Source organism: Acanthochromis polyacanthus, chromosome 8, assembly GCF_021347895.1.
Source record: "Acanthochromis polyacanthus isolate Apoly-LR-REF ecotype Palm Island chromosome 8, KAUST_Apoly_ChrSc, whole genome shotgun sequence".
Lineage (NCBI taxonomy): Eukaryota > Metazoa > Chordata > Actinopteri > Pomacentridae > Acanthochromis > Acanthochromis polyacanthus.
The window spans coordinates 20,286,328-20,302,341 of record NC_067120.1 but is presented as its reverse complement, the minus strand read 5'-3'; the positions used below and the strand labels follow the sequence as shown (position 1 = coordinate 20,302,341).

At 39.5% G+C, this 16,014-nt stretch overlaps 1 protein-coding gene across 1 annotated transcript in view; it reads left to right on the top strand.

The window, feature by feature from the left end:
• The window catches only part of swap70b (switching B cell complex subunit SWAP70b), a 38,368-nt gene extending 33,094 nt beyond the window's left edge, over positions 1 to 5,274 (top strand). Inside the window, exons 10-12 of the mRNA XM_022217416.2 lie at positions 442 to 640; positions 2,076 to 2,172; positions 3,015 to 5,274. Coding sequence (XP_022073108.1) covers positions 442 to 640; positions 2,076 to 2,172; positions 3,015 to 3,133 — 415 coding nt within the window. The 3' untranslated portion in view covers positions 3,134 to 5,274. The remainder of the gene's footprint in view (positions 1 to 441; positions 641 to 2,075; positions 2,173 to 3,014) is intronic.
• Positions 5,275 to 16,014: the final 10,740 nt, after the last annotated feature.

The window sequence follows — 16,014 nt, the reverse complement described above, 5'->3', positions numbered from 1 at the left end:
ACTGCACTACAGCACCACCTGCTGATACACTGTTATTCCACATCCACCTCTGTTAACCACTGACTTGTACATTCATTTTAATGCTTGGACTAAGGAAACATGTCTTGCATTGCCTCTGACAAACTGTAGATTTATATATTAGGGCTGACATGAAATCACTAGACTCTAGGCTACAGAGATGTTTAAATATACAGAAGGCAAACTACACTGATGGTAAGAATTACACAAATGTTGGCAAATAATATCCCAAACAGGAAAAAATGTAGGTTTCTAGCAGTTGAAAAGGAGGAAAATGTCTCTGCTTGCTGCTTAGCCCATATTATTATCTGACCCTCTAGTATAGGAGCCAAAACAGGTGAAAATGAGAAACGTGCCTGTAGTGAAGGTACATTTAGAAGACTGAATTACATGTTCACACTCTCTTGTATGTGTGTGGACCAGGTTACTGGAAGAGGAGGCCATGAAGAGGGCAGAGTTGGAGCAGATCCACCTGCGGCAGCAGATGGCCATCTCAGAAACAGAGGCTGAGAAACAGGAGCTGGAGAGGGAACGTCTGGCCAAGGAGAGCGCCCTGCAGGCCGCGATGCAACAGCTGGAGCAGCTGGAGCAGGAGAGGCAAGGGGCGCTGGAGCAGTACCAGGTCAGCTGAAAGCAACAGTCCTGCTTTATAAAGTTATATAGTTACTCCACCAAGGAATGCAGCAGAGTTATGTGATGTTCAGCGTATGTTTGTCCTTTGATAAAGTTGTGAATCTGTCTGTCCGTCTGCGCACAACATTACTGAAAAATGGACCAATGAATTTGGATCACATTTTCAGGGAAGGTCAGAAATTTCACCAGGACCACCTCATTAGGTTTTGCCAGTGATGCAGCTTTTATTCTGGATCCACAAATCCAAGATTTCTGTACCATTGTGAGATAGCGACACGGCGTCACTGTAACCATGACAAGTGAACGCTATGTCAGCAGCCCACATCAATTTACACCGCCCGCTACATATTTCAGTCACGCAATTCGGCATCAGCACACATCAATGCACGCCTGTGCTCAGCACAAGGTCATTTTGTATTTGTTTGGTTTTTTTTGTGGGTAAATCTATATTAAATGCCAGATCCTATGTTGCCGTTAATTATCAGTACATAAATTGAGGAATGAACAGCCTTTTCAAAGTGCTGCGCTCTCTGAGTGCTTTTCTTGTTTTTATTTTTAATAATCAGCATGCAACACATTATGACTTCTGTTGAAAAAGGAAAGCTCCACAGTGCAACAGGACTGGGTTCCTGCGTAGTGGAGCTGCAAATACTTTTTCTATCTATCAATATTTGAACACATGGTCATTTAGTGAAAGAATCTTTAGATTAATGGGGAAGTTTCCAAGGTTTTTGGGTGCTGGAGGGCACCAGGAAGCACAGAAAATAAAACTGAACCTGGGGATACTTTTTAATAATACCTCCAAGAATATAGTTGGCTTGTTGAGGACAAATTTTTTAATAAGTAGCCCTTGAAAATGGAAAGCAGTGCAAAATTGTCAGGTGGTACATGGGGCTTCAAAACGTTCCTGTATTTTGAAGCCTCTTACATCGGTAGAATTTGATGCTCAGGTAAGACGTTGTTTTGTTTTTTTGAGAAAATGTAAGAAATTAAAAAAAAAACAACAACAACAACAAAAAGCAAACACTCCAGGTCTGACAACATTTAATTTTCAAAATTTCTGTCTGGGATTGAAATAACAAATAAGTAAACTCTGACTCTAAATGTTTTTTGTTTTTCTTTCTTTTAATAATCATCATCCTCTGTTCTTAATGTCCTTGTAAAGCACTTTGAATCGCCTCGTTGTTGAAATGTGCTATACAAATAAATTTGCCTTGCCTTGCCTTGACAAAATCTGAGGGGGCACAGCAGCACACTTCCTGAAATGTGTCTGAATTACACAGACTGACCAGTATCCATATCTTTAATTACCATTCTGACTAGTTAGAACCTGCTGTGAGGTAAAAAAAAACAACAAAAACAGTAGTTATTACTTTTAGAACTATGGTATGCGTTATGTCTCTGTGTTTCCATGTGTGAACCAGACGGTGATGAAGAAGCTGGAAGATGCAACCAACAACACCAAGACATGGAAGCACAAAGTGGCTCAACATGAGGGGTTGTTACGGCTCATTCAACCAGGTAAGAACCCACCCATTGCAGTGTTTTTACCCTGTTTTTCAAAGAACTGCTTTGTAGTTTGGATTTAATTTTAAGTTCATCAGATTTTCATTAGGCCACATAATTTTCTTTATCTCTGTCCATTTGCTTGAAATCAATGGAAGAAAAATGGAAATACATTATTTTTTCTAAATGTTTTACTAACAACACACGAGTAAACCATCACTGGTATCACTGCACTGTTACTGAGGTGATAGTTACTTGCTAAGCAAATGAAAACCGCTCACGTAAAGATCTCACTCAAACTAAACAGGCGTTTTCTTTAGGACCATGCTTTTGTTAACTACATGCACTATGCTAAGGTGGTAATAATAAAGAAGGTGCTCTTCTGTGATTCATGAAACCTGCGACTTAAAGACCATCATATAGTGCTTCCTTGAACTGTTTTATCCCGAAACCTACAGTCTACATTTAATGATGCCTCATCCTACCAATTTCCCAAAAGAGTTGAATAGCAAAATAAGCAGAGGCAAAACAACTTGGCTCTTTTTAATCCTGATCATCTCATGCCATGCTTCGTCTAATCGCATAAAACCAGCCCCCACCTGACAAAACACAAAAAGCAGAAGACATAATCAAATACTGTTGATGCTTCCTTGATTTTTGCTCCTACTTGTTGTTGTCACCACCCCACATGTTCTGACAAATTCAACATTGCTACCAGTGAAACCAACGTGCAAACGTCGCGACAGTAATCAAAAAGCTTCTTTTCAGCTTGAAATTTAATTACTTTTAAATTTCAAATGAACTGAAATAAAACTTCTTACATTAGTGGTGAAGATTCTTGTATTTTTCTTCTCCAGGTTCCAAAGGACAGCAGAGGATCACAAACTGGGGCCCAGCAGCCTTTTCTGATGCAGAGCTCAGTCTGAGAGAGAAGAAATGGCAGGAGATGAAGAACCAGGCGGCCCAGGCTCAGTAGAGTTACTCTAAGCCCTCAACCTTCAACAAGTCTCTCATTCAAAACAAGGCAAGAGGGGGATGCTGGAATACATGGTCTGTGATGAAGCATATTCTGAGTAGTGTCTGGAAGGAAACCTGCTAACTGGAGTTTTTAGTGAAATCCAAATATGAGATTTACCAGGATAAAAAGGCATTTTATTTTTACGGGCATTAAGTAATCCCTGACCTTTATCCCGTCTATGAGTCTTTAGTGTTGACAAGTTGGAATCAGCACTGATAGAACTGGTAAAATTTCAAGCCTCTTTTATTGTCATCCACCATAGATGGCCATGGAGGAAGATTTTCACATTATGTGGATTAAGTTTACCAGTTCTAGCAGGGATCCAGCAGCAGCGCTAAATGAGGAAGTGGTAGCACTAGGAAAAATGCTGGAACAATAACATCTATGTTATGTTTCTAATACCCCTTAATGATAAATGCTCTTGGTCTTGTTCAACTAAGCACCCTCAAAATGAGTTGTAAAGTGAGCAGCAGAGCTCACTTAGTAAAGTTGAATCAATCATATTGATCTTTAATCCGAACCACCACAGATCCAGTATATATGAGCTACAGTATTGAGCTTCTTGGTTTTTTATTAGTTTATCAATCAATCAATTAAATTTTATTTATAAAGCGCTTTCCAACAGCCAAAAGGAGCACAAGGCGCCTAACAGAGTAAAATAAATAAGTAAAAGCATTTAAGAAACACACAGTTCTAAAAGAAGCTAAGCGTCAAACGCTACACGGAACAAGTGTGTTTTCAGACATTTAAAAACATTTAATTCTGAAATAGACTGTAAATGCGATGGAAGAGAGCTTAGGGCCAAGAACGGAAAAAGAGCGGTCACCATACTTTTTATATCTTGCCCTGGGGCATTTGTAAAGGGCTAGCACACTTAATAGCTCATCACTCCTAGCATAACAGCACAGTAAAGTGTGAGGCAAGTGGATCAATTAAGAAAGAGGACACCATCTACTTGAGATAAAATCATGTCGGACAAATAGCTTGCTATTGAAGTTACCCGTCTCCTTCATACGACAATACAAGTTGTTATTAATAAACCATTTAAGAACAGTGGATGCTGTCAAATCTGTAAGAGCTGACCATAGTTAAAATACAACCAAGCTAACAATATGTATACTTTAAATCTTTTGACTTCAAGATGTGCAGCTTATTAAAATGTATTTATGGTTTATTTCAACCTGGAACAAGTGTCCTCAGATGGCAAACTCTAATGCAGTTACATCTGTTCCAGGCAGCTAATTTCTGTTTACTTTTGGTCAACAGGTTCCATTAGTCGCCTCTATCATTTACACCATTCAAATGCCGTGTTGCACCACCTCTTTGCCCTGAATCTCCACAAGGTGAAGAGTGCAAAGGTAGTATGATCCCTAAACAGCATTAATAGCAAATGCATCAGGTTGAAATAAACCAGGATTATCCTTCAAGTCATTAGTGGAAAAGAGTACACACAGCACTCTCTTATATCATTTTCTTCCACTTTGTCATGACTGTATTTTTGTATCTATGAAATGCACTACTGATGACCAGAGTCTGATCTGCCTAACAAAAATTAGCCTGAGAATGTTTTAGGTTCGGGCTGTTGAAAGATACACAGATAGTGTAGTCCTTTAAAGAAGCAGGAGCTACTAAAACTGCTACGAACTACATTCTGTCCTTACTATTCTTGACTCTTCAGGAACATTTTTCCATGAAAACATAAGAAATTTTGTACATACTCTAACAACAATTGCTGTTTTTTGTTACCTTAACAAAAAATACCTTGTACAATTCACTAAATATTTTATCATCAAGTGCCTCCGTCTGATCTTGATTATTTTTCTGTGTCTAAATAACTGGCTCTTAAACATTTCTTGCTTGTAAACACTGTTAGAAGTAGGGCAGAGTCTCACTCAGAACACGACCTGTGTTGTACTATACCCACCAGTGCCTTTGATACTGTCATGAGTGAAAATTGTGATTTTTGTTTTTATATAAATATGTAAAAAGCTGAAGACTGAACTATGTAATAAAACATATGTTGAATAACTGCCTTACTGTATTTTGACTTGAACACTGTACTGCAGTTCTAATTACAATAAATGCAAATTACAGATGAAGCATCACAGGAGAAATTTATAATTCACAACACCTGGATACTGCACCAACGAACGGCCGACGGCACTGTGCTGATGTTTTCGAACCCCAGTTACTACTTTGTTGCTGTTGTGATGACACGAAAACAAATGCCACAACCTCAAGCGGTCACTAGAAGGCGCTATAGTACCATAAACACCATGTCACTGCAGAAAGAGGCTGGAGAACAGCAGTATTTCTAAAACTGGGGAGCTCTACCTGCTGTCAAATTGCAGTACAGTGTTAACTGTGGATCATCTGGGGACAGAATAGGTGTCAGCGGGGACCTAATTTCCATGACTTTATTGTCTAAGCCTTCCATTTTCCAAAATAAAGCCAATTAAGAGTAGTTTGCTTCCTGTCTGGCTATGCATGATACAGACAAGATTATGAGTATCATGCTGTTTTATGATTATGTAACTGTTAAAATGCGTAATTCAATTTTCATCTTCATTTTGTAATATCAGTGATAATGGGCTTGCAGTACTTTGTGGTTTCAGAATGACTGCACAGGCAGTATGGGCGTTGATATTTAGACTAACCTGGGATAAATAATATTAAATATTGAATTTTGGTGAGTTATGTGATGGCCCTTTTCAGTCTTATTTTCAACACTTTTTTCCTTTCTACACTTAGGGTGCGCAATAACTGAGCACTATTGTATATCTACTTTTAGTGGAGTCCTTTTGTGATTAATATGGTTTAGTATTACTTTAAAATTGTTGTTTTAAAATGCTATGAAAGAGCAAGATTTGACTTTTTCAAATGCTTACTTTATCTTGCAGTAAGTTCCAGCTTCTCAAATGTGAGGACTTTCTTTGAAGAATATTTTTAGACTCTAAATTTGTTTCATGAAGCATGTTTTGAAGTTAGTGCTGATCAGAGCGCTATCATGTGAAGGTCACTCTGGGTTAAAAGTGCACAGTGAATGAAAACGCACCATGAGTGGGGCTCTGATGCTATGATTCACCATGGTGAGTGGAGCCAACGTTTTAATCCAGCGAATGCTGATATGTGGCTTGAGGTGAAACGGCAGCGTCAGTGAAAGAACACGGAGAAAGGAGTCATTAAGTGTTCCCTTTTACATTTGAATCATCATTTAGAAGAAGGGATTTCCCTTAATGGCTGACGAAGTGCTGAATATGGTTAATAAATTCTCTACATTATTTATTTTTTGGCTGTGAACAAATGGGACCAGAGTGCTGCCATAAGGTAAGACAGACAGATAAGATTACGTTCATTTATAGACCTTTTAAAACTTGACGGTCTTAGCCAGTTGACTAATCAGGATTTTTATAATTTGCATATGGAAGAGGTAAAAAAAATCTTTCTCAGCATCATCTGACAAATAATTTTCAGCATGTATTAAATTGAACCAAAGTAACTGACATTCTGTTAAAACAAATGAGGAATATATGCGGCCTTCATTCAAAACCAGTTTGGTCCAGTTTTCAAAGCCTTAAAGTGTTTTCAGCTGCACTATAATCATCATCATCACTCAAAAATTTAAATAATCCCCAGTATAGCATGATAACTATCAGTCCAGACAATCACAAAATACAGAATAATAATACTGTTGTTCTTATTTCTGGTGATATCTACAATAATACAATAAAGTGCAGAGGAACTCACTAATGACCTGACAGTTGCCTCACTTGTCTACAGTCACTGTGTCATATGAATGTATTTTTTTTTACGCTGAGTTAAAAGTGAATGCACCATCTGCAATGTCTGGAAGTGAAGAAAGGGCTCACTCCGCTTCCTTCCTTACATCGATGGCTGATCGTAACAGTGTTCTGATTCGTAGTTATCAACTGTATGAAAGATGAAATGCAACGTCGTGTCAGGCAGTTCCTTCAGGCTCAGCAGGGGGGGAGAAGACAGGGAGAAACTCAGGGTTTGTTGAAGAAAACATGTCAGTCAGCAGGTTAGATTGATGGTTTTTTCTTGTTGTTGTTGTTTTTTTTTAACTGAACACGTTTTTTGGAAGACACACCTGCACTGCTGGTCAGGCTAGGGCTGCACAACATATTTCAGCAACGGCACTGTGATGTGCAATAATCACACTGCAGGAGGTGCAACGTGAAGTAAGGCAACTGAACTCAAACACAGCACATGGCAAATTTTTTTTACCCGCTTGATATAAAAAGAAAACTCACATGGTTCTCATTTTCCATGACTAATCTACCAGAGAAGTCTGTCCGATAGAACATAATTTACTCTGATTTAAGGGTTCTTGGACACACTGAGATTTTTCAACTATATTTAAAATACAGAGTTTGTTGACATGCTCGACGTGTGTACTGCGGAATGAGCGAGGAACAAGAGATAAACACAGAAAGTATGAAAATATTTCGACTACAGAAAGGATGATGTTGACCAGAAACAGGTACTCTGTTGGCAGTGTCTTGCCACTACATGAGGCAACACAATTAATTTGTTTTGCCATTTAAATCAGCACCACATGACAAGTGTAAAGTCAGTTCTGAATGCCATCCACAACAAAAAAAAAACTTTTCTGGACGCCTTTGCCAGTCTTACACCATATAAAAGAGGTTCCAGACATCATTTTTAAATTTATTTTTATTTTCTATGCAATTGTACTCCCCTATAAAATCACCCCAGTCACTGCCGAATGATTCATTCCGTGTTATTCAAGTCATCTGGTGACAATTCCTGTATTTTTTATATATTTTAAAATATACTGTAGAAAACAAAATGTTCTAATGTTTGCTTTTTTTCCGATACAGCGCAGCTATAGGTTGGACACAGTTATCAATGGAAAGACATCACATTGGGCTCTGAGAAATTGTGAAACTGCTTTGTGATATAAAATTTTGGTTGGTTGCAGCAACACACAAGTTCACAAATCTTGTGTACTGGAATGTACTCTAAATGTATTTCAGGCCATGCAATAACATGAGGTGTTGTATCCAGCACTAATGACACTACTATGTTAGTAAATTAGTGTTGCTTACTTTGATTTCAGAATTGATACTTAAAAATCATACTGGAAATTTATTCTCATTACCTTAATGCTGACTTAATCAGTATCATTAAGACATTCTTGAACATGGTCCAGATGAAAACAAGAAAAGCACTCAGAGAGCGCAGTACTCCGCCAAGGCTGTTCTTTCCCCCATATGGAATTGTTAGAAATGCAGGATTTTTTTTTTTTTAGAAATGCAGTATTTGTTTATTAGCTATTGATGATCAGAAATCACGGCAACATAGGATGTGGCCATTTAATACAGATGTACCCACAAACAAAATGACCTTGTGCTGAGCACAGGTGTGTGTTATGCACGTGTACGTTATGTACAGATATTGAATCGTGTGACCTAAATATGTAGCGGGTGGCAGGAATTGATGGGACTCAGAAACACAAACACAATTTAATCAATTGTTCCTTGTATCATTTCCAAAGGATAAGTCCTGATAAGTCCACAGCGGTCAATTTGCAGTAGGACTGCAATCATGTAATCGTCAGCAGGCAGCTGACATAGCGTTCACTTGTCATAGTTACAGTGATGCCATGTTGCTATCACACAATGACACAGAAATTTGGAACAAATCTGTGGATCCAGACTACAAGCCTTATCACTGCCAAAATCTAACCACTTGGTCCTTGTGTCATTTCTGAACTTCCCTGAAAATTTCGTCCAAGTCCATTAATCCGTTTTTGAGGACAACTTGGATAATCAATGGCTGAGAATATTCCATAATAATAGACTGAGCAGGTATATTATACGGAGTACAAAGATTCTTCAACTCAAGCTGAGCATCATGCAAGTCTGAGTCTGCAGTCAATTTGCAGGTCAGGAAGTTTTTCTCCTCTAATGAATCTGATTTTAAGATTCCCAGTGCCCAATGACTGTCACTGCTTTTCTATTCTACCGGTGTCAAACATTTTGCACAACAGAGTATCTTGTAAAATCTCCATTTTTAGATCCTCCCTCCTCCTTCTTGTAAGCTCCCCAACTAAGCTAATTCGCTCCATCCTCTCTCTGTATCGTGCAACAGTCATTAATTTGAGTGAGACGGGACAGACCAAACAAACACACACAAAATACGTTCCTAAAAATCTGTGGGCCAGATGCGCTCGGCGCATACCACAGCTGCACTAACATTGCTTTATGCAACAAGAAGGGCCTATCATTAATGTCAAGTACTGCGCCGGATGCGCTCTGTTTACCCCCCTCCGCATCCCGTCACTCCCAGCCCTCCCCACAACCCCCTATGACCCCCAGCAGCGTCTGTATCCCATCAATGCTCTCTCTTTTAAACATCCTCACAATCATCAGCCTGAGGTTATGAGGCTTGTGGCACGCGCGCCGCATTCCAGGGAGGTGATGCGAAACAGAAATGCATTAAATTCCCGATCTGGAATCCATCGCAGGGGGTGTATGCGTGTGTGTGTGTGTTAACATGTGTTTGTCTGTTTATGTATATGCGATGGCCAGTGGTTGGGGTGGGTTAAGTCATTGCTGACGGGTCTCACTGCCCCCTTGAGTACGAGAGCATCTCAGACACAAAGCGTCTGAAGACGTCTGAGGAATTCAAAATAAATAGGGTTTGAAAGTTGTAGGAATTCTGGGTATTTACAGCGAATGGGGTTCTTGAGAAGTCCTGGGGCCTGCTGAGCAGAGGGGTACTCTTGGGACAGTAAAATAAAACGCCTGCAGAACATTTACCTTCCTTCACAGTATCGCATATGACAATTCATGGATCCCAGGGGTGTGATACGGGAGTATTAAGAGTTCAGAAAAGCATGTGGTGAGAGAGTGGACAAAAATAGCATATCACTGGATCTTCACATTATAGATCTCTATGGAAGATTAAAAGGTCCCTGAAGAATTCCTGTAAGGGTCAACGATGCAAACAGATGTCCTCCTCTGCCTCATAAAAATGAAAAACACTTAAACTGGGTCCAGAGAGTGAGGAATTAACAGCAGCATTCCACTTCACAACAACTACAATGTCTATTACTGTAAAGACTGCCTTTGCCTCACCGGTGGAATTTCACCTTCAACCTCATTTCACCTGCGTGTCATCTTTTTTGTCCACCAGCACATGTTTCTCCGCATCGCCCTCCTGACATTTCACAACATCGTATTAGAGCTGGATTTGTGTAATGTGGGACTCACACCAACGACCGAAGGTTTTAGTTTAGAGATTTCGTGAGGTTCAAGGGTGCAAGGAGACGGAATTTGGGACAAAGGATCTGGCTCCAATCAGAGCATCTGACTGAGGTTGACTCTGCACCCACAGGAAGGCCAAGCCCGAGGCCACAGCGGGGAAATCAAACCCATCTTTCTCAATTGTTCATTCCAGATATAAATAACTTTTGACAATGCAAAGAGCCAAGCTAAAGGTGAGCTGTGTGCCACTCTCACCTCCCATTTGTATTTTTACCCTCAGAGGCCAGAGGTTACTGTGGATACATGTACAAGCACATGCACACTTACCTACTGTAAATGTAAATGCAAATGCATGCCCAGAGGAATACACACGCCTTCATGCATGCACACTGTCTACACCAGGATGCAGACACACATTAACGCTCACTTTCAAATGTATGCATGCTGAACGCACACGTTCGTGCACCCACTTAAATGCAGCAAGCACACAATTAAATGCCAGAATGTGGTACAGACACACACAGACACACAGAAAAAGAGACGTGCACACACAGACAATTTCTTAATTTAACTCAGCCGGATAGGAACTGTAAAAAGGCAACAGAAAGAGGTGACTGGTTGTCTATGCGGTCATACTCTGTATGTGAGGAATGCTTTACGTGACAAGACAGAAAGACTTCAAAAGTCAGCGTCTCATCCTCTTCCTCCCCCATGAACACAAAAGAATGTGTGGCAAGGCGCAAATATAAAACACAAGTGTTTCTGTGGAAAAAAAAACCCTGCAACCCCCATGGACTGTGCTGCACTCCTGCCAGCACATGAAGTTATTCGTTTTTCAGTGGAAACGTCTGACTTATCATGACTAAGCCAAGTTTGGAACTGGCCCCCTACCAGAGCATTGTTTACCAGCATCCCACCTAATTGCAAAGATGTGAAATCAGGCTAAAAATACCCAAGCGCAGCCGGCTTAAATGAAGCACGTCAACGAATCAGCCGAGCCCTTCTTTACCGGGTGAAAGGCCAAGTGCTTGATGAAGCGAAGCCAAGGGTAGAATTACCTGCACACTCCTGTATCATCATCCCTTCCCTAAAGACACACCCTTTCTCTTCCTCCAGGATAAGAGTGTCATTAAGGTAAACCTGTAACTGCTATTTAAGACCAGAGAGCAACACAAACTGCTTTGTTCTCCTGTCAAAGAAGACGTGGTTTAAAGGAGGGAATGGCACACAAAATATTAACTGTCACAATAATCTTGGCATGAACACACCGGCATGGAGGGGTGCCAGCCTCCGCCCCCACACTACTTCCTTATCGGCTTTGCTGCTAAAAGACAATCGAGTTCAAAATATATTCCATTAGTTATTTAACCAGCTTTGTTAACTGGGATTTCATTTACTCAAGCATAACAGAAACAAAAGTCTCTCTCCGAAGAGTCAGGAAATATCATGAGACTGATAATGTAAAGCCCTTATGATGCATTAAATATGATGGTGATTTTAGAAATTTTATGTCTGAATGAAGACCGAGGTCACATTTATATCAAAGCTGAAAGTATTACTGAATCCAACCTAGTAACACTCCCATTCTACAAATGTAAAGACGACAATGACAGAAGGTTAAACGTGGGAGGAAGTTGAGAGGAATTAAAGGGATTTGTTCGCCTTTTTAAGAATATAATACTAGGGAACTTTACAACCATTAAAGCACATTTTAAGAGCTCCCAGAAGAGATTCTTTGAGATAGCTTTGTGCACTGCTAGGAAGTGTATAGCAGTCTCATGGAAGTCTGACTCTCATCTCCTCATAGCGAGATGGTTAAGGGAAATGAACAGCTGCATCCCACTCGAAAAGATTATGTACACTCTGAGAAACGAATACAACACTTTTCTGAAGATTTGGCAGCCCTACTTGACCTACATTGATACTTTGCCAATACCTTTATCAGATCTGTAAAAATGATACCAAATGGATACATCGCAGGTCACTTGTAGAAACCAGGATTATTTACATTGCCTCATATTTTAGGTTCTGTTTATTTATTTATTTAGTTATTTATTTATTTTTAGGACTTTAACTATTACCTACTCGATTGACTTGGATATTGCTGTAGTCTGTACACATACACATATGGGGGGTGGAGGGATATTCTGTAACCTGTTCCTTTTTTTTGTGTGTGTATGTTCTGTTAAAGTGAAAAATTTGAAAATAAAATATTCCAAAAAAAGAATATAATACTACAGTTTTAACTCAACCACCAAATACCACGAATGAGCCAATTTTAGGTTGAAAAATAAATATAGGGCTTGATGTAGGATCAGTCTTTAACCACAAAACTAATCAGACCACCCCTCAATATCCCCAAAAAAAAGTTTTGACAAGAGCTCCAGTTTTCAATCAATTAGTTTTAATAATCGATAATAATTGAGGTAATTTTTTTAAAGACACAAAAAGTCTGATTCCAGTTTCTTGAATGTGAACATTTTAGGGTTTCTTTCCTTCTCTATAAAAGAAAAACAAGCATCTCTGGCTTGTGGAGAAAACAGGACATTTTAAAAAGTTTAGGAAACAGTGACTGACATATTTATCACATTTTCTGACATGGTACAGACAAATCTAAGAAAGGGAAAACAACAGTTAACTGCAGCCTTAGGTACAACATGTAATGAATAAATAAAATAAGGCATCGGAATTGTCATCTAATAATGTTAAATTATGAAACTAATTTTTAAAATATGCTCCAGCCTTCCCACAACCCTCTATAGGGCAAAGCAGCGTATAGATAATTAATGGATGGATTTAACAAATGTTTTATACCACTTGCTCCAAGAAGAAATGGCAAGCATCATAAATGCTCATATTTTTCATTAATAAAGGTTTCAGTTATAAAGACAATTTTTCTTCGGATCAGAACTTATTAAATTGCCAACACCACTTCCACTCTTGGTGATGAATATGGTGCAAACGCTGACAAAGGTGTCGTCATGTTTGAATGAAGCCATAAGGAACTTTTATGTAACTGACCCCAGTGACTGAATGGCAAAAATCCATCACTTTAATGGAGAGATGAAGCAATGTTATATATTCCATGCGTAAAAGGGGCTTAACAAACACTCGGAAACACTGAAACAAAAGAGGTGAGGTGCTATTTGAAAGACCATATCTAGAAAAAATAAGATGAATTCCACAAGTTACACAATCCATCTCTCCACTTAATATGAAAGTGATGAAACATGCCTTAAACTATAAAGTTCTAATGAGGACAATGTGACAGTAATCCTCTGGTTCCAAAACTAGAGATAAACTTCCCAGTCCTAATGAAGTGTTATACAATCTATTAGCTCACTATAGCGCCAGGTTTGCATTTCAAAGACTTTGAACTCAGCAGGGAAACCAGAGTGAGTGATAGCCAGTGATACTAGACAGATTTACTGTCTTGATCCACTATGAATGCAGCACTGGGTGAAGATTGTGGATTTTCAGCGTGCAACGCTGCCGTGACAGCAATGACTCATGATAGCAGAATGTGATGGAGCAGGAAACATTACTTGCAATTACACTATTAACTTCAGAAGGAATAACTACAGTAAACATGGTATTTTCGAAACACATTTATGGGCCACTTGAGGGACATCCATCTGTTGGAATTGGAGAGGACAATGTGGAATGAAGCTCCAAAACATCTTGGAAATCTGATCTACGTTTGCACTGCTTGTTGCCTTAGTGCAAAAATAAAACGAATAAACAATTGTAGACAGTGACCAGCGCACACAGATGAGCCACAACATTATTGTATCAACAGTGCATGTCAAAGTCTGGGATATTAAACACTGACGACTGGCAAAGCGTTGGATGAAGATGAATAGAAAGGTGTATAAAGACCTAAATAATGTGACTAAGGACCAAACTGTGATGACCGGGAGACTGAGCAGGATCATCTCCGAACAGCAGAGCTTGTAGGGCACCTCTGGTCAGCAGTGGTGAGATGAGGTCCACGAAAGGACAAACCAAAAACTGTCTCAGATGTGTTGGAACTTTGATTTGTAGCATCTCCAAATCACATGCCACAGGACATCTTCAGAGGTCTATTCAGGTTCTTAGCAGGCTGTTGTTGGTGGCAGCACCCAAAGGACCAACAGAAAATATTAGGCAAGTGATGTTTTGGCTCGTCCATCTATATTCTTCTGTTTATCCAAGATCAGGTTGAAGTGGCAGGGCATTCCAGACTACTTTTTCCCCAGCAACTCTCCAGTTCATCCTGGAGGAATATCATGTGAGACCTGGGCCAGATGAGATATAATTCCTCCAGCAACTCCTAGGTCTACCCCAAAGAGTCCTACTGGTTGAAGGTGACTGGATGATCTCCCCATCACATGCCTGAACCATCTCAACTGGCTCCTTTTGACATAAAGGAGCAGTGACTCCACTCCAAGCTCCCTCCGGATGTCAAAGTTCCTCACTCTGTCTGTAAGACTGAGTCTGGCCACTCTATGGAGTGAAGCCAACATAGTGTATCCCTAATCAGAGGAGATCATCTGACCGCAACACAAATTATTGATGATAGAAAAGCAGTTCTGTGTCTACAAGGTTCACTGTTCAAATCATGGCAGCAGGAAAACTCTTGGTGGGAAAACAATTAATGTTCTGAGAACTGTTAGAACCGGGCAGGTAACAGGTGAGAATCTGTTAAACTGAAATAAAGCAGGGCGTTACTGGAAAACGACAAAGCACTTGATTTTCCTGAGTAAAATGTCAGAAGATTTTCATATAATTAAGCTTTTAAAGCCAATCTGTTGCATCAGCATGTTTTGCATGCCATAGTTTGTTTGCATGACTCACTAAGAAGTGTTTTGAAACCAAGCAAAACCATTACACCCACACTAACAACACTCTGAAGATGGAGTTTCCTATAAATACCTAAAAGACTAAGAACTGAGGTATTTATTCGTCAACAGTACAAAATGAACACTATCTGTGGTGCGTTGACAGTGTAGTTAATCAATATCTGTGAATACTCTGCCAGGTGTCGATGTTTCTGGCTTTCAAAATCCACTTTCCATGCTGCACTCCACCCTCTGGAATTTTAAGACTGTCCAAATTGATCCCTGACGTATTTGCACTTTCAACACAACAATGAAAGACAAGTGAGAAACCAATATCAAGAGACGTGTCAGCTATAAAACTCAACTATGTGTCAGCTGAAGATCAAAAGCTAAATTTAGTACTTTGATATATTGTCCTGTTCCTTTATTGTTTAACAAGATCAATTTGAAAAATGGACTTAAAGTGTAACGGGGTTGTAAAGCCCTTTCTAACGACTAAGCTAAGCTGTCATACACTTGAGACTTTCAAATCTTTTATTTGGAGAAATTAATTTCAAAATCAGAACCAGCACAAACCAATAGGATTATACTGACTGAGGGCACAATTACAAAATAAATATAACTACTGATTGAATGAAAAAAATAAAGTCAACTGGGTTTTGGATTGGGGGGGCTGCACAGTGGTTAGCACTGTCGCCTTGCAGCAAGAAGATCCCCGGTTCAAATCCCGGCCTGGGCCTGGGATCTTTCTGCATGGAGTTTG